At 35.9% G+C, this 16,545-nt stretch overlaps 2 protein-coding genes across 5 annotated transcripts; both read right to left on the bottom strand.

Moving 5' to 3' along the window:
• Positions 1-1,001: 1,001 nt before the first annotated feature.
• On the bottom strand, positions 1,002-7,606 carry LOC104110789 (glutamate receptor 3.3). 3 transcript variants are annotated; one of them, XM_009620341.4, is made up of 7 exons: positions 7,138-7,606; positions 6,220-6,525; positions 4,577-5,919; positions 4,074-4,351; positions 2,796-2,827; positions 2,309-2,712; positions 1,002-1,719 (listed from the first exon to the last, which is right to left on the bottom strand). In XM_009620341.4, exons 2-7 carry the CDS (start codon positions 6,482-6,484, stop codon positions 1,249-1,251), a joined length of 2,793 nt encoding a protein of 930 aa, XP_009618636.1. In that variant the 5' UTR covers positions 6,485-6,525; positions 7,138-7,606; the 3' UTR covers positions 1,002-1,248. The 3 variants fall into 3 exon arrangements, with proteins under 3 accessions (XP_009618636.1, XP_009618635.1, XP_070056409.1); XM_009620340.4 differs by having other exon boundaries at positions 7,146-7,606; XM_070200308.1 differs by lacking the exon at positions 7,138-7,606 and having other exon boundaries at positions 6,220-7,106.
• Positions 7,607-10,462: 2,856 nt separating this feature from the next.
• Positions 10,463-16,289, bottom strand: LOC104110790 (uncharacterized). 2 transcript variants are annotated; one of them, XM_009620343.4, is made up of 9 exons: positions 16,103-16,289; positions 15,736-15,762; positions 14,913-14,992; positions 13,729-13,801; positions 13,478-13,535; positions 11,345-11,396; positions 11,216-11,240; positions 10,992-11,083; positions 10,463-10,805 (listed from the first exon to the last, which is right to left on the bottom strand). In XM_009620343.4, exons 1-9 carry the CDS (start codon positions 16,214-16,216, stop codon positions 10,754-10,756), a joined length of 573 nt encoding a protein of 190 aa, XP_009618638.1. In that variant the 5' UTR covers positions 16,217-16,289; the 3' UTR covers positions 10,463-10,753. The 2 variants fall into 2 exon arrangements, with proteins under 2 accessions (XP_009618638.1, XP_009618637.1); XM_009620342.4 differs by having other exon boundaries at positions 10,463-10,808; positions 16,103-16,284.
• Between the last annotated feature and the right edge of the window lie 256 nt (positions 16,290-16,545).

Genomic DNA, 16,545 nt, shown 5'->3' with positions numbered 1-16,545 from the left:
TTTTTCCCTCCTCTTGCAAGTGAGATCAATGGAACTAACAATGAATATGGCTAAAAGCAAGATTCCGAAAGAAATCTTGCTTCAGCCTAGGGGTGGCAAATGGGCGGGTCGGGTCGGATATGAGTAGGTCAAAAACGAGTAATTCAAAAAACGGATAAATTATCCGGCCCGACCCGTATTTGAGACGGATAAAAAACGGGTTATCCAGCGGATAATATGAATATCCATATTATCTATGGCTTCTTGAATATGATCACTTATGGAAGAATTCCTACTCTCCCAAACTTGAGGAACCCCCAATTTGAGGCTTTACAAATGTAAAAGTTAAACACATTAGTTATCCATTTTCTAAGTAGATAATATGGTTCTTATCCATATTCGACCCGTTTTTAAAAAGTTCATTATCCAACCCATTTTTAATGGATAATATGGGTAGATAACTGTTTTCTTTTAACCATTTTGCCACATCTACTTAAGCCAAAATCAAGTATCAGATATAGCTGCTAATAGCACTCATATTCCTTCCATTTGTAAGTGAGTGCAAGCTTCTGAATAGGTTTCGATACTTCCAAAAAATCAGGTGCAATGATCAATGGCTAAGCTATCTTAAGGCTGCAATTCAGCAATGAATTTTACCTCAACTTACCAAGCTTAAAAGGCAGAAACTACAAACAGAGGGAGGCGATAATGCAGACAGAACCATTTTTTCACCTTTAGAAGGTACAGGGAGAGGAGCTTAGCATAGGAATAGGAAATTATCTTCACCTGTTAGTCAAGACAGAAAACAAGGCGACGGCAACCAAAGCTAAGGTCCTGAGTAGAAGAGTCCAAAGCCAAGGTTGATAATGCCTCTTAACAGGGTGCAACCTTAGAGAACTTATTATACTTCTTTTTGTTGTTGTTAATTTATAGAACTTATTTTTCCTTTATGGTTACATCTTGAGATAATTAAAACACAATGACAAAAGCAAGGTTCACATGAAACCAAAGAAGAAGGCTCAAAGCTGAAGCATACTTTAGTTTGTCATTCTTCCCAGAAGCAAGAAATGCTATTGATTATGTAAAGATTGTGCTAATTTACAGTTGACACCTGAATATTATATATGTATGTATAAAACAATTCGCTCATCTATAATCCTAAACATAACTGACTGATTGATCTTTGAATTGATTTCTGATTAAATTTTTACCCCTCAAAATTGAAACTTGATGAGAACCCTATAAGAAATGTAGGCTAGCATAAATGAACTAATGAACTTCATTCTGAGAAGAAACCTGTGGTTCTCTCCATCTGGAATCCCTCCCCGAGTCATTTTCCACGTTCTCATCAGAAACTGATCTGTCTATTTTCCTTCTCTTGCTGTCTCTTCTTGATTTATCTGCTTTCTCATCAATAAGTGACAATAAAGTTTGAAGACGTTTAGAACGTGAAGTAGTTGGACCATCTGAAACAGCTTCAGCCTTGGCAGCCTGGCGATACTTATGCATAATTTGGAGGAAATATATTAGGAGAGCAATAAAGCATGCAATCCCACATATAAGAAAGAGGCCTGAAAAGCTTCTCAAGTGAAGGCGATCTGATTCAAGCTCAGCATTCTCTAAACTGCATGCACTTCTTGATAACCACTTGTCATGTATTCGCTGGAGATCTCCATTTTCAGATAGCGTTAAAATTGCAGTTGACAAGTCAACAGCCAACGGAGAGTCCCGAGGAAATGCCTAACCAGAATAAAAAACAGAAATGACAAAAGAAATCACGATTCCTGGATTCTGTGTATCCAATAGATAAATAAACATATAAACTAATAGAAACGCTGAACCCTAACAGTTTGAGCGAAATTCTGCTTACTGACATGCTACAAACATGTCAAGAACAGAACCTTTTCGGTCAACAACATAGAAATTTCTTAAGGAGTGCCTAAAAATGGACACCAATATCACTTTCACCTCAGAGACATTTTAGATTATATTGACTTGCAAAAATCACACATAGAATAAACCAAAATGCTCGAGCGTGTAATGAATTCTCCAGTGCTTTCTACGAGATTCAACAATCTTTTTGTACATGCCTTTTGTTTTCACACCCAGATGAAATGTAACTCTTAATACGTAAGACATTCTTCCCAATTTTCTTCAGAACCAGAAAACTCAAGAAAAGCTACAAATCCTCTTTCATATAAAGGATACAAACAAGGCGTGCATAAAGAAATAGGACTAAAAAAGAAGAAAAAGAAAAAGCAGTAGGCATACAGAATTAGGAAAAAAGAAAAGGGACAAAAAAAGAGCAGTAGGAATAGAGATCACTTACGAAACCCCACCCACTTTTGGTGAATTCTTGACCTACAATCCTGAATTTGCACTGGTTTGACAGGAAAAGTTCTACATATGGCCTTTCATCCACCACTGCAGCCACACCCCCTTTTCCAGGACCGCGTTGAAGTGCCGTAGCATATTGTTCAGGTGATCCAAGGGAAACAAGTCTGGATTTTGGTATACCAATTTCCTCCAAATACCGTTCTGCAAAAGAACCCACTTGGAACCCAATAGGTTCATCAGTTTCTTTCAAGCTTTCTAGTCCTTTAATAGGAGAATACAGTTGTTGCACAGTGAAGATGGAGGTCAAACTTGCAGTGTAACTTGAATTTATTATCAAAACCACAAAGAGCCATATGATCAGCACCATGCGGCCAAGCGTGCTTACAGTATTCTCTCCTGCATAAGAAAGATTGCAAAAGTTAGCAAAGTAAACACTGGATTTACCAGAAAACAAGTATGCCAAACTATAGTTCACTTACTGTGGGCAAAAAAGAGAGTTGAAAGGCTGAACCTGCAAGAAGAACAAACAATTGTCAGACAAATAGTCTTCCACAACAGAGAAGTTGTTCTTGTTGTGAGGAGCAGTCCTTCTATAAAAGTAATGCACTTCTCCGAGTGATGGCTGCAAACCTATTCAAATCAAAGTTCAATTGAACAATGAGATGGACCGTGCTCAGTGCTCACATAAAATTAAAGCAATAAACTATATGAATATTCAAAGAATTCCCAGCTTTATATGTTTCAATTTTCCCCAAAAAAAAAGAAGTAAACTGCTGGAGTTTCAGCATTTTAGAAACATTATGAATTCCAGAAATCTAAGAGCTTTCAAACAAAGAATTATTCTATGAGCAACTACTGATAAGGATAAGTAAAAACTAGAAAGTTCCAGGTGCAGTTCCCGTGAACTTCCAATTATTGAGTAGTAGAATTAAAGAGCCACATGGTACAAGGAGGAATTGAGACACTTTAGTGAAGTTTAAAGTCAAGTCATGAAGTTGGACACTTCAATGAAAGAATACGATTTAACTCTTCGAAACTGTTACAAGTAGTTAAAGCAGTCGAGCAAGCAAACAGCAATGAAGTAGCTATAGCGGCATGATGTCTCTCTACTGTAGCGATTTGATACAAAGCTGTCATGGCGGATTTTCCAACTCATGTAGTATTTAAATGGAAATAGAAAGATACAACGACACCTTCAAGTTTTGACATATTAACAATCATATCATCAAGAACTTTTTTATCCCGCTATCTAAATTTTCCTGTTCATTTAAGAGGAGAAGAAGAAAAGAACTACCACCGGAGCAGGAAGCTATGCTAAGTTCACCACGAGCATGCCTTATTGGTTGAGTCTGCTCACAACTTTGTAATCAGCAGTTACCATAATCACATGCAATTATTGGGATTATGATGGTTCTACTGTGAACGAACTTTGATCTCACCATTTTGTAACTTAGCATGAGAATGTAGACCTTTTATTAATTTTTTATTTTGTAAAGCTAATTGATGTAAAATGGGGAGTAATCCTTTCTTAACTTAGAACATTTCATTTAAGCACATAAATGCATTAGACATTTTTTTTTGTAAAGAAGTCGGTCCACTTTCACATAGGACCTCTGGAGGTAAGAACTATGTCCTTTACGTATTCACATTTTGGTTATGAATATACAAGGTAGGGCCATATGGGTCAACGCTAAACCCTCCGCCACTACAAGGACAATTAAACGGAAAAAAGAAAGAAAAAGGACCTTTGATCTCACCATAGAATGGTTATTAGCTGCTGTTTAGGAGGACCACGAAATTCATCATTTGTCCGGTGCTCCAAAACCCACACTACCATCCCAACAAAGAGAAAGAAAACAGTGATAACTCCCCACATTTGACCAGAAAAGGGTCTTAGGAAGGCCCAACCACCTGAGTTCAACTTTTTGAATGGGGCCACAACAACAAGTCCAGATGCAGCATATGGCTGTGTGAAATCGACAACTCTAGTTCGATTTGTAACTATTGCGATATCACCAACAACACCATCAAAATTCTGGGAGCACACAAGAACAGTTAATTTGTAACATAGTTAGAATAGTCTAGTCTTAGGTAATTATGGATATAGCCTATGTTGCTCGGACTCTTCAAAAATGTTGTTGGGTGTGTGTCGGATCCTCCAAATTTAGTGTATTTTTGGAGGATCCGACACAAGTGCAGCATCACTTTTGGAGAGTCCGAGCAACATAGGATATAGCACCCTCACTCAGCAAGAACTTACCCCTGTTGTGATTAGCTTCACCATTTCAGTGTAGCTTGGATTTTCATGCCCGTTTCCAAAGGGGACAAATTGATGTGGAACAGCATATGGCAATAAGTTTACAGCAGCAGTAAATACATCAATGCAAAAACCTTTAAAGTTGTTAGTGCCTGGAATTTGAGACACAAATTCCCGGTAACTAACTCGAATAGGCACCCCTATTCTCAGTTGCTTTCCATTGTTTGGAAAAACCCATCCACGAGGTTTTTGTACATTGTTTCCAGGCCACACAACACTATAAAGTTTTTGGTTTGTACTTGAACGATTAGGTGGCCTCGAGTAAAGGGACTCAGGAGTCGAAACGGACAAACCAGAATAGTTAGACCAGTAACCAACACGCCGAAAACCCGTTCCAATTACATTTATGATATCATACGCTGGACGAACAAGAGACTTGTCTGGATTAAACTTGAATGGCCCCGTCAAACCAATAAAATCACTCTGCAATAAGTTCTTCAGCAGAAGTGGCCCACCATCAAAAATACTCATTGCTTCAAGGTGAAGATTACTTCCTTCAACTGATTGCAACTTAGTATCATTAGAAAACGAAATAGTCCCTCCCTGATTAAAGAATGAATCTAAAGCATGTGCAACTAACCAAACAGTGTCATATGCATGAAGTGCATAGGAATTAAGCCCTAATGAACCACCTGTCAACTTGTTCCATCTAGATGAAAATGCTCTTTTATTTTCAGACTCTGGAGTGTGTTGACGCAAAACAAGAACTCCTTGCATGATATCCATTTTATCTTGTGGAAGGGGAGAAGAGGAATCTAACACAGAGGTAAGCCAATCCGTGGATATCCATACATAACCGTCACCCATCATTCCAAGATAGTGTGCCACTGAAAATACCATGAATCCTAAGGTAGGATATGCATGTAGAACAATGATTCTAGATTCCATTAGTGCAACCTTTACCAGAACATCCATAACATCACCTCGAGTTACAGTAGCTCCAGGGGAAATACCTGCTTTATATGAGATGCGACAGCGCCTTGCTGCAAGTGCATCATCTAATGCAGAGACACCATTTCTCCCATAGTCATCATCAACAAATATCGCAATAACCTCCTTCCAACCATAATATTCAACGATCTCAGCTGTTGCAGTCATCTGGTACAGATCACTTTGAGTTGTCTGAAGAAAATAAGGAAACTGAAGAGAGGAGAGTGTGGGATCGGTAGCAGCAAATGATAAGAAAGGAACTTGGAGTTCATTAGCAACATGGGATATAGTATGGGCGACTACAGAAGATTGTGGGCCTATTACTGCAACAACATCAGTCTCCATAAATTTCAAGGCTGCAAACAAATTAAGTTTTTTTGAGATTCAGATATACCCTTAAATGAGAGAATTAGGAAATAATCAATCACTGCCATTGGATTTAGGTTGATCTACTAGGCTATGTCAGATGATTCTAATAGAATAAATGACCAGTTATCTACATCAACTAAGCTTGATGAACTACCAGTCATAGTTGAATTTAGCAATAGCTTCCTAGTCCAAGCAATATCTTTATTTTGTTCTTTCTTGATTATAATATTGCCAACAGCTAAGGGAGTGTAACATTAAGGGAGGCAAATGCACAGAGAAAAAAGTACCTCCAACCATGCCAAGAAACCCACTGCAATTGGAATTTTGCAACTTCACAATAAGTTTGGTTCCTCGGAGGAGGCTAGAGTTGGAATTAACATCTTTAACAGCCTCCTGAATTGCAATCTTAGCAACTCTGCCAATTGTAGAGTCAAATGTAAAAATACCTCCTACATTCACGACAGCTGGCCTTGAAGTGCCCTTTCCAGTCAACCCGTCTGAACCCGCTCCAAAGCAAAGTAGGCATACGACAAGAACCCAAACCACATTCATATCTTTCTTTGCTTAATTAGCATCCATCCTACCACTTCCTCCTACAAGAGAGAATTCTCAAGCAGTCAGGTTCATCACATCAAAACTTTATAGAACCGACATTCTACAATATCAATACTTCAGCATATTGTTAAGTACATGCTACGAATGTGGTACAAACTACAATTTTTCACATGGACTTTATAGACTAAAATTGAATATATTTGGAAAAATTTGATCAAACATACAAGCACCCGCAAAAAAAAAGTAGGAGCTGGCGCATATACATTAAACACAAAAAAAAGGAAAAGGAAAAGAGAAACAGTTAACTTAAACTGAAAAAAAGAATCAGATTCTAAGCTAAAAGTAAAGCCTGACATAAGTCCTCACTAGAGAGGAAGTATTATTATGAAAACCCACCTTTTACAAACCAAATAGAATGAATTAAGCTTCAGAAAGAAGCAAAATAAAGCAGAAAAAGCAGCCACATTCTTATAGCCATGAAACAAGTACTAAAATATAGATATCATAATTCATACTAACAAGCAAGGAAAAAAGGTTGGGTCTGATAGATTAAGAAACCTTAAGACAAAGAAACATACTATTGAAGAAAAAGTAGCAGACAAAGTAAAAGATGAAAAAGAAATAGACTAAAATCAAGATTTTGAACAGACCCTTTTACCTCTAAGCCAAAATCCCACCTTGTTATCAACACCAGGAGGTTTTGTCCTGCCTTATATTAACTTCTTGCTACTAGCAATGATGATTAATTATACTAATAGACTAAATTAGGCTTTGTCTTTAGCAAGAATATAGCAATTAGGAATGACCCTTTCAATTAGTTAAATTGAAATGCATAAAAAGTTGAAATCTTTGTTGAGTAAAAATGGAAAAGTTTGCAACTTTGAGAATCCAACCACAAATGATGACAAATTAGGCTTCTTTTTGGCAAATATATTAGCAGTTTATGCCCATAATAATTCTTTAATTCAAAAGCTTAGAAAGCTAAAACCTTGGTTAGGTAAAAATGGAAAGTTTGAAACTTAGGAAAATCCAGTGGAGGATCCTAGTAGAAGAATTTAAGAGGAGCTGGGAACAAAGTGAAGGATTAGGAGACAGAGAAGTCAGACAACTCTTACAAACACGTAAGGAAAATAATTAAAGGCAGGCTTTTGGACATAAAAATAATATTTAGAGTTAAGTTGAAATATAATATTTTAAAATTTTAAATTACGTTTTTGTGAGTGGGGAAAAAGTATTTTCGAAATTTTTTGATTTTAGAAAAAATATTTTTGAATTTATTTTCAAGAACTTACAAAATTTCATGACACACATTTTTTTTTAAAAAAAATTAATAAGGAAAACAAATTTATGGACAAACAGGTCCTAAATTTGGGTTACGTAACACTCATTTAAAGTGGAAGTACTTCTAATATAATTGTTTTTTATGTTCAAATTTTAATCCCGAAACCTTTGGTCGAGGAATCCTATTTATTGCACTATTAATGGTATAAAAGAATAAGGTTGTACTAACTTAATTAAATTGAAAATGGGGTATTTTTCACGTTCATTTGTGTTGTAGACCAATCACAGGCACGTCTGCTGCTATGGAGAATAAAGAAGAGGGTTGGTGAATTGGAATAAAGCAACGAATAAAGTCGCTTGGAATTTTTCCTTTTTTAAGTCGCTTGGAATAATTTTAAATCTTTATTGTGTTGGGGCTATAATTATTTCAGTTATTGTTTTTTCCGTACAATTATTTCAGCTACAACGTCAACATTCTGCAACTTGCGTCAAAATATCAAATAATTCTCTCTTTTTATTATTATTTTCTTTTTCTTAGGAAGGAACTCTAGGACTTGGGAGGGAGTAGTTGTCACATTTTCTTGAAAATAATGAATGGATGGGACAAATTTTGGGTGTATTGGACTCTTGATACTTGCACCATTTTACTCAATGTGAGCAAAAAAATACAAATTTATATTCACGGGGCACACCTTTTAATTGTGAAAAAATAAGAAAATATCATTAGTCTATTTTATATCGATATCACTACTCTTAATGATTGATCTAGCTAGGCAATGGCTCGACCTTGACTCTCACTGTTAAACTCTAATCCAACTCTATCCATTAGAAGTCTAAAATAAAGAACTTCTTTTCTTTCTATCTTGAGCTGATCCTAATCAAGTGGTCGTCATAGCACGAGCAAGTTTTATGTAGCCGTGCATAGTATTCTTATGACCCTGATATGCTATAAAATAACGTTAATCATAGTGAGTATTACTCACAAGGCAGTATTTGATTGATCCATCAATTTTTAGTCCAATCGAAGTTCGTCAATCAAATTCAGAAAAATCAACATGTATATAAAATACGAAAAAATGAATATAATCATTAATTCTTGTCTCACGGCCCCAAAAATACCAAAAAATAATATTAGTCATGGTGAATATTATAAAAATTATACGGGCGTCCTATTTGGTCACTCTCATTTAACCTATACCCACTTTTTTAAAAAGTTTTAACTTGTACTCACTTTTTAAACAACTTCATGCCTCTTTCTCCTCCTCATTCTCCTCCTTCGTTTTCTTCTTCTTCTCCTCCTTCTTTTCTTCTTTTTCGGGTGATATTATTCTTTCCTCTATATGATATCATTATTCATATGGTACAAGGTGAGTCCCGTAACGGTTGTGTGGGTTGCCAACAGGGACTACCCAATTCCATTTTTATCAACTGAATTTTTCGTTATCGCTATTGATGATTGTAATCTCAAAGTGTTGGACTCGTCAAGGAACTCATATTTCTGAACACAAGTAGGCACAAGTGAACATAAGTAAGCACAAGTTCAGCAATTATTGAAGTGAAGTGCATCCTTTAGGAGTTGAAATTCAACAGATACTAAACAAACTCCAACTCCTAAAATGCTGAATTTCAGCAATTACAAAACAAAAATTTCAGCCAAAATTGCTGAAATTCAGCAATTATTGAACTGAAGTGCATCCTCTAGGAGTTCAAGTTCAACAAATACTAAACAAATTTCAATTCCTAAAATGCTGAAGTTCAGCAGATACTAAACAAACTTCAGCTCCTAGAATGCTGAAGTTCAGCAATTACAAAACAAAAACTTCAGCCAAAATTGCTGAAGTTCAGCAATTATTGAACTGAAGTGCATCCTCTAGGAGCTCAAGTTCAGCAAATACTAAACAAACTTCAGCTCCTAAAATGCTGAAGTTCAGCAGATACTAAACAAATTTCAGCTCCTAGAATGCTGAAGTTCAGCAATTACAAAATAAAAATTTCAGCCAAAATTACTGAATTTCAGCAATTATTGAACTGAAGTTTTTCATTGCACTATGAACTGAAGTTGTGTGATTGCCTTTGCAAGTCAGGCCAAACTTCAGGCAAAAATATCTGAAGTTTTGCTTTGATAAGGCTACACTTCAGGCAAAACATTCTGAAATTCAAACTTCAGACATAAATTTTTGCTTCTTCAGGTCCGTATATCTGAAGTTACCCGAAAAGTGAGTACGCTTGCAATTTTTTTTGCAAAGCAGGTATAGGTTAAAAAGTGACCCAAAAATCGGGTATAGATGCAAATCCCCCATGAATATTGCTCACAATGATGGATCCACCAGTTTTCAGGCCGATCAGAGTCCATCAACCAAATTTAGTGTAACAACCAAAACAGAAAGCCTTAAGCCGAAAGTTCCGAATGCATTGTAATTTTTTAATTTGGATGAAGAAAAAACTACTTTCGTCTGATTAACATGACACTCTTCTTACGAAAGGACTTAACATCATTCTATACAACTTTCACAAGCTCAAGAATCTAATATCATTTAGCTAATAAATTTGAACATAAAAACACACATTTGAACAGTTCTGCACTTTTTTCAATTAACTAATGCGTTACCACTAATTTGATACTTTCAATAAGACCTAAACAAACACACAAACAAGTCAAATAAAAATCTTAAATCATGTGACTTGAAGTCACAATTGGAATTAAAAGAAAATTACGTATAATATTAAGTAGAACAATACAACAAGAAGAAAGGATACGAATGACAATGGTGTTCATCGATAAAGTTAGTTAATCTTGAGTACAACTTGCAACGACTGATACATGGTCCAACAAAAAGGAGGGAAGAACATGTATGTTGTAATACAAAAAGATGGCGTAAAGATCTGCTACTTCTATTGAAGTTATCTGCTTTTGCATGAGTTACGATAGGGACAATCTTCTCTCTATCCATCAAAACCAGCAGGAAAAGAAAAGGATTGATTAGGTCAAAGTTCTCGATCTGTATCTTCGTTTTCATCACCTACTGTCTTATTGGAACTACTGCACAAATGTAGAGAGTGCAACACAAATTAATCAGTCCGTACGTGAAATGCTAAGAAGATTTTTAATATATAATATGATCGCTTCCAATTAGATAGTTTATCAGTACCTAATAAACCCAGCTTGGAGTAGCTAATACAGTATTAATATTGAAAAACAAGAGCTATTGCTAAAATTAATTACCTTTTCCCATTGCAATAGTTGCTGAGATCTTCACATAATACCTTGCCTACATCTCCAACTTGGACAGATCCTTTCTTCATCAATTCTGCAAACTGTAATTTATGGATAGCATTAGTGTAATAGGTAATAATCATCATTAATCTGGTATAAACAGGAGAAGGTAAAAAATATCAAGAGCTATGAATCAGGGAGTAAACATCATCGTTGTAGGAAAATCATCTTACGTCATCTTCAGTTTGCTCAAGTAACCTGGCAGCATAACAAAAATTGTTAAAAGTGCAAAATTTAGAGTGGAATCAGAAATGAAATAGGAATACACCGTAGCTAAGAGGCTTAAATGGTCCCTCTCTTACCTTCCACAGAAGGATGATATAGCTTTTGAATGTGCTCGAGCTTCTTGCTTATCTGTCAAGGAAAAAGGAAAAAAGCAAAACATTAAATTCAAGTTATACGTAAACTTTAACACATAATAACCAAAGATGACTTAGTTCTCTCTAGTTCTTATTTTTTACATGCTTGCTAGTAGATGAGGTTGTTCATGCCTCAATAGTACTTGTAAGGTAAGGTCTAGCTCAGTAAGTGTTTGCTATTTGTCCTATGCCTTTGGGAATAATCCAAACGGCTATGAGATCATTCGCCCTCATGAGACTTTGCCGACAGCCACATCATGAGGCAATGGACGCGCACAAGGATGATTAGATAGCCAAGGCAATAGAGGCAACACTACTGTAGCTTTTGCCCCCCTTACTTGTACTCTTCCATTGTGATTTTTTCTTTTTATTATTAATAAAATAGCTACTAGGCAGCACGCCTAGTAGTATAATTTGCTATAAAAAAAAAGGAAATCACATGATTAGCGTCCTTGATAACTTATTTCTACTCTCAACGCACTAATTTTATGAGAATCCATTTGTTGGTTAGGACTATCAGAAATGGTTAAGTTTAGCTTACTCTCAGAAAGTTAAATTATAAATGCAGTTAGCAACTTAGCGTCAGGATTATATTTCCCATATCACAATATGTGTTCGTTAGTCTACATTTTTGAGGTCCATGTCCAATGAACATCACTTTACTAGCTTGCTCTGCACAAAACTTGCCTATCTGCCTCATCTAATCTATCTTAGTCATCTCCTCAACTCAACTTTTGATTGGAAAATTACAAGAAACTTAGAAGTTATTTTCATTCCAAAACTTAATATTTTCTCCATAAGGTGCACACAGCTCATTAAGATAATGGTAACCAACTCACGAACATAGAGAGCATGGGGTTCAGTTGAATTCCTCTCCTAATTGATACCTCCCTTTGGGTGCTCTTCATATGGTGCACAGAACTTGTTAAGATAATGCTTTCTTGTACAGCATACCCTGTAAGTTCTCTCTTTTCTTGTTATAATGAACAAATTCCTGCTAACCAACCCATGAATAAGTTATCTCATTTCTTTTTATAATGAACAAATTCCTGCCAACCAACCCATGAATATGGAGAGCATGGGGTTCAGTTGAATTCCTCTCTTCTTCTTTTTCTTTTCTTTTTTTATAAGTAATATGTAGGTTCGATTGAAATCCTTTCATAATTGCTACCTCCATGGGGGTGCTCTTTACTTCACGCAAAATTCTAGTTACAGTGTATGCTTCCAGGAACACTTAGTAATGTCTGAAAACCAATTAAATTGCCATAATATAAATGGTAGTACCATAATCATGTTCTCAAGTTCCAAGCTGTTAGAAAAAATCCCAAGCTCTCTCTGTGTAAAGGAAAGGAAAGAATTAACTAAAGGAAGACCGTTGACTCGCCAGCTAAGAAAATGCTAGATCATTATGATGTTATTCACATTAATATACCCCGTGTATGATGTAACTTGGCAGCTGGAACTATAATGATTATGGATGAGGTTTGTACTTCGAAACAGAATGAGTATGAGAGATTTAAAAAAAAAAAAAATGCCCATGTCCCTGGCAAATACTCAAGTTCATTTTTTTTTTATTTTGCACCGGGTGTCCGAGTCTCTTTGAGCCCCGACTAATCCCGGGGGTGCACAGGCCCTCGGCAAGGAGTTTCCCGTAAGTGCACCACGGTTAATTCAGGTTTTACCCAGTCCGATGGCCCTCAGAAATTGTTTGCACCCAGTGGGTTTCGAACTTGAGACCTTGAAAGGGAGCAAAACCCAAGGCTCAAGTCAATTGCCACCAGGCCAACCCCTGAGGGTTCAAATACTCAAGTTCATAACAATTAAGATTATGTCCAACTCGGCCAGAGAGAAGACCTGCATATATAGAGAGACTGTGTTGCCCACTGACACCCAACTCTTAAGAGGCAAGATATCCAAAAGGTAATTTGATAGGCAGATAGCTTGTGAAGGTCATGCTGAGGTTTGGCAGATACTAGATGAATGATTTTTTCGAGAAACTTATACTTCAAACTCTGCAGTTATAGATGTGAAGCAATTAAGCATTCAAAGTGGAAGAAATGAAGTCATGAGACGTACTAGTCTTGAGAAGGTCCCAATTGTTTACTTTAATCCAAGTTTTTGTGCTTGAATCCACCTAGCAGGCAGAAGAGAACACCGTTAGCATTAAGGTAACTTTGTACTCAAGTGATTGCCAGAATAAATTGTACAAAATCAAAAAGCTTTTATGTCTCAAATTTGGATTTATCCAATTTGTCTCTATTAATACAGTTGATTGTACAAATAACACATGGCAATGAGAAACTAGCAAGATTTCAAGTAAACGCTACCTTCTCCAGAGTATAATCTTGCATCTTTTCACAGAGGTCCTCTAGGAGTTCAACAACTCTTAGCTCACTGGCTCTGCTTGAAGAAATAAAGAAAAGAAGTTACTAGAATCATAGAAGTTTAAACTTTTATATGCATGTTAGCTCAACAAGAGGTGAAAAAAGTTGTGTAACTGCACATCATCAATATGGGATTCAACACTTTATAAATGGTTACTCCTAGAAGCACAGGTAATCTCGTGACCAGGGGGGAGGGGGTATTAAAACTGGGACAAGAAGGGATGAGAAGTAGGCAGGTAAAGAGAAAAGGAAAGAGACCAATGACGTCTGATAACATAGAATAGTAAGAAGCCAAAGTAAAAACAAAGTTATTATGAAACCCTTTGATTTGGATCCAAGGAAACAGAAGAAGAATATGCATGAAAAGTTTAATTGCCTAGCAAGATAACTTGCTTATAATGTTTATCAAAACAAAAACAAAAAGAAAAACAACTTGCTTTTAGTTCATAAAACTGGTACCGCACCATATTATCTAGCCTCCCCACCCCTACTTATTTCCTGGATCACATACTATTAACTACTTGTTGAGAACATCAAAAGATTGTGGTGAAAGTTGAGGTGAAACACCGCACTTCTCTTAGTTTTATTCTTTAGAAAACCAAGCTGATGCTTACCTTCTGTTAGAAACTGCAGTTTCCCTTAAGAATCCAACATGCAAAATATGACTTATTGTAAAGTGGTTATATTATAATCTGATTGATCATTGTTGCCCGTTAAAGTAACAAGCTTTTAATGAGGAAAAGATTCAGATGATATTTTCAAACTACTAGTCTTTCTAAATTGAAAGGGGAACAAAAGTATAAACCTTATGCAAGCACATTCTAGGAAATGAAAAAATAACAAAACTAAGTCACTCCAGAAAAGCGGAGAAATCAAAAGCATGTTCAAACTGGAAGAAAGCATCTACAATATAGTTCTGTCAAATGAAGAAAATAAATATGCTTTAACTCTTTAACCAAAAGGCCCATAGGGATAGGATATCAGAGAAATCAATTTGAAGTAAGCTCGGTTCTTAAATACAACTGGATAATAGATTTAGAAGTTGTAACGAAAGAAAAGAGTAGCAATTAGGAACTGACATAAACAAAGACCTTAATTAATCAATAAAGTGATCATTAATATTAGACCTGTAATCAATAAGTTTCCCTTCACGCTGACCTTTAGAATCCAGGCGGTGTCTCATGTCTAAATGGTTTCTTGGTTTTTCCTATATAATACACATAAATTAGCGCAGGAAATGTCAGAGAAAATGACAAAGAATAGACATGAAACTATATTACTTTAAGTAGATGAGAGTATGAAATACAACTTGAACTGAAGATCTTTTACTTCGGATGTATTGTCCTAGTTAAAAATCATTTTAGCATTTTGATTTTCTAGTATTAAAATCAGTAGTAAGACTATTGAGACCACTATTAAAGCCTATTTCTCTAAACGTGAAGCAAGTGTGGCCTTGGCACAACTTAAGAAGTTTTACTACATTGTGTATAAATCAAAGGCTTATACATGAACATAAGCTTGGGACACAAGACACTTTCAATTATTTTAATAAATAGTCGCTACCCCCGGTATATGCCGCTTTCCTAATCAAAATATAGGAAAGCACCCCCTCTCCCAAAGTTACGGGGTCATTTTGCGGAGTTCCTTCGACATGGTTCCCATCTGTCTTTCAAAACCATCAATCTTGACTAACACAACTTCAAACATTTCCATTTCCTTGTTTTTTTTTCTCACTGCACAGTCATATACATGTATCCAATTTTACCGATCACGCTAGAAGAACCTAATATCTCCATTTTAAACCTTGGGTGAGATAGCATCATGGCAGATAGCTAGGATGATTTCTTTTCTTCCTTTTTATTTTCCTGATAGATTGAGCTAGGACAATTTCTACAAGGTAAATACACAACACAGAAGATAAAGATAAAAAAAGTGACATGATATTCTTACTTTCAACAGTCCATGCTCCAGCTCCTCCTGAGAATCATGAAAATAAATGAGTTAGAGCCAAATTAGGTGCCACAGTTGAACCAATTGTCAAGTAAATGTAAATTCTCATTTGGCTATTTTCACTATCATTAAATGTAAAAAAAGCTTAATCTTTATCATAATCATGTATTGATAACCAACATAAAAAATAAAATACTTCTCAATCTCAAATTAGTAGGAGTAGACTATTTAAATCATCAATTGAGGTGAAAAAAATTGTCTTTAATCGAATTAAAGGTTCTCTAAGCTAGATCATACGAACAAAATAAGGTAGAATGCATCTATATACATTGGCGTAAAATGAGCAGACGAAAATGTGAATACTTACGGCAATGGCAGTACAAGCAGCACATTTATCTTCGATACAGAGAGTAGCTGGTAAAACAGATAAGAAAGCAATAGCAACAATCAAAATCAATCTCATATATGGCTTAATCGCCATTTGCGTTCTCTCGTGTGAATTTTTCCCGTCGCCGGAGAACCGAAGAAGCTACGGCGGAGAAGTATTTGTTTTTAATGGGAACGGCGGTCCACGTCATCGGAGTACCTTTGGTGTCATTATCCAATAAAAATGAGCCACGTTTACCTTTTCCCTTATTTGATTGCCACGTCGGATTGACTCGTTGCCATAGCCCCGTTTGCTTTTTTTCTTGGTTTCTTCAAATATTTTTGTTTATGATATTTCTTCTTCTTTTTTTTAAGAAGGTAAAGTGTCCCGTATATTCAAAAATTTATGATCACAAAATTTGTGCTGGAAGCCAAAATAGGCAA

Source organism: Nicotiana tomentosiformis, chromosome 4 (assembly GCF_000390325.3).
Source record: "Nicotiana tomentosiformis chromosome 4, ASM39032v3, whole genome shotgun sequence".
Classification (NCBI taxonomy): domain Eukaryota; kingdom Viridiplantae; phylum Streptophyta; class Magnoliopsida; order Solanales; family Solanaceae; genus Nicotiana; species Nicotiana tomentosiformis.
Note: the sequence above shows the minus strand (reverse complement) of the source record. Positions and strands in the feature narration are given on the sequence as shown.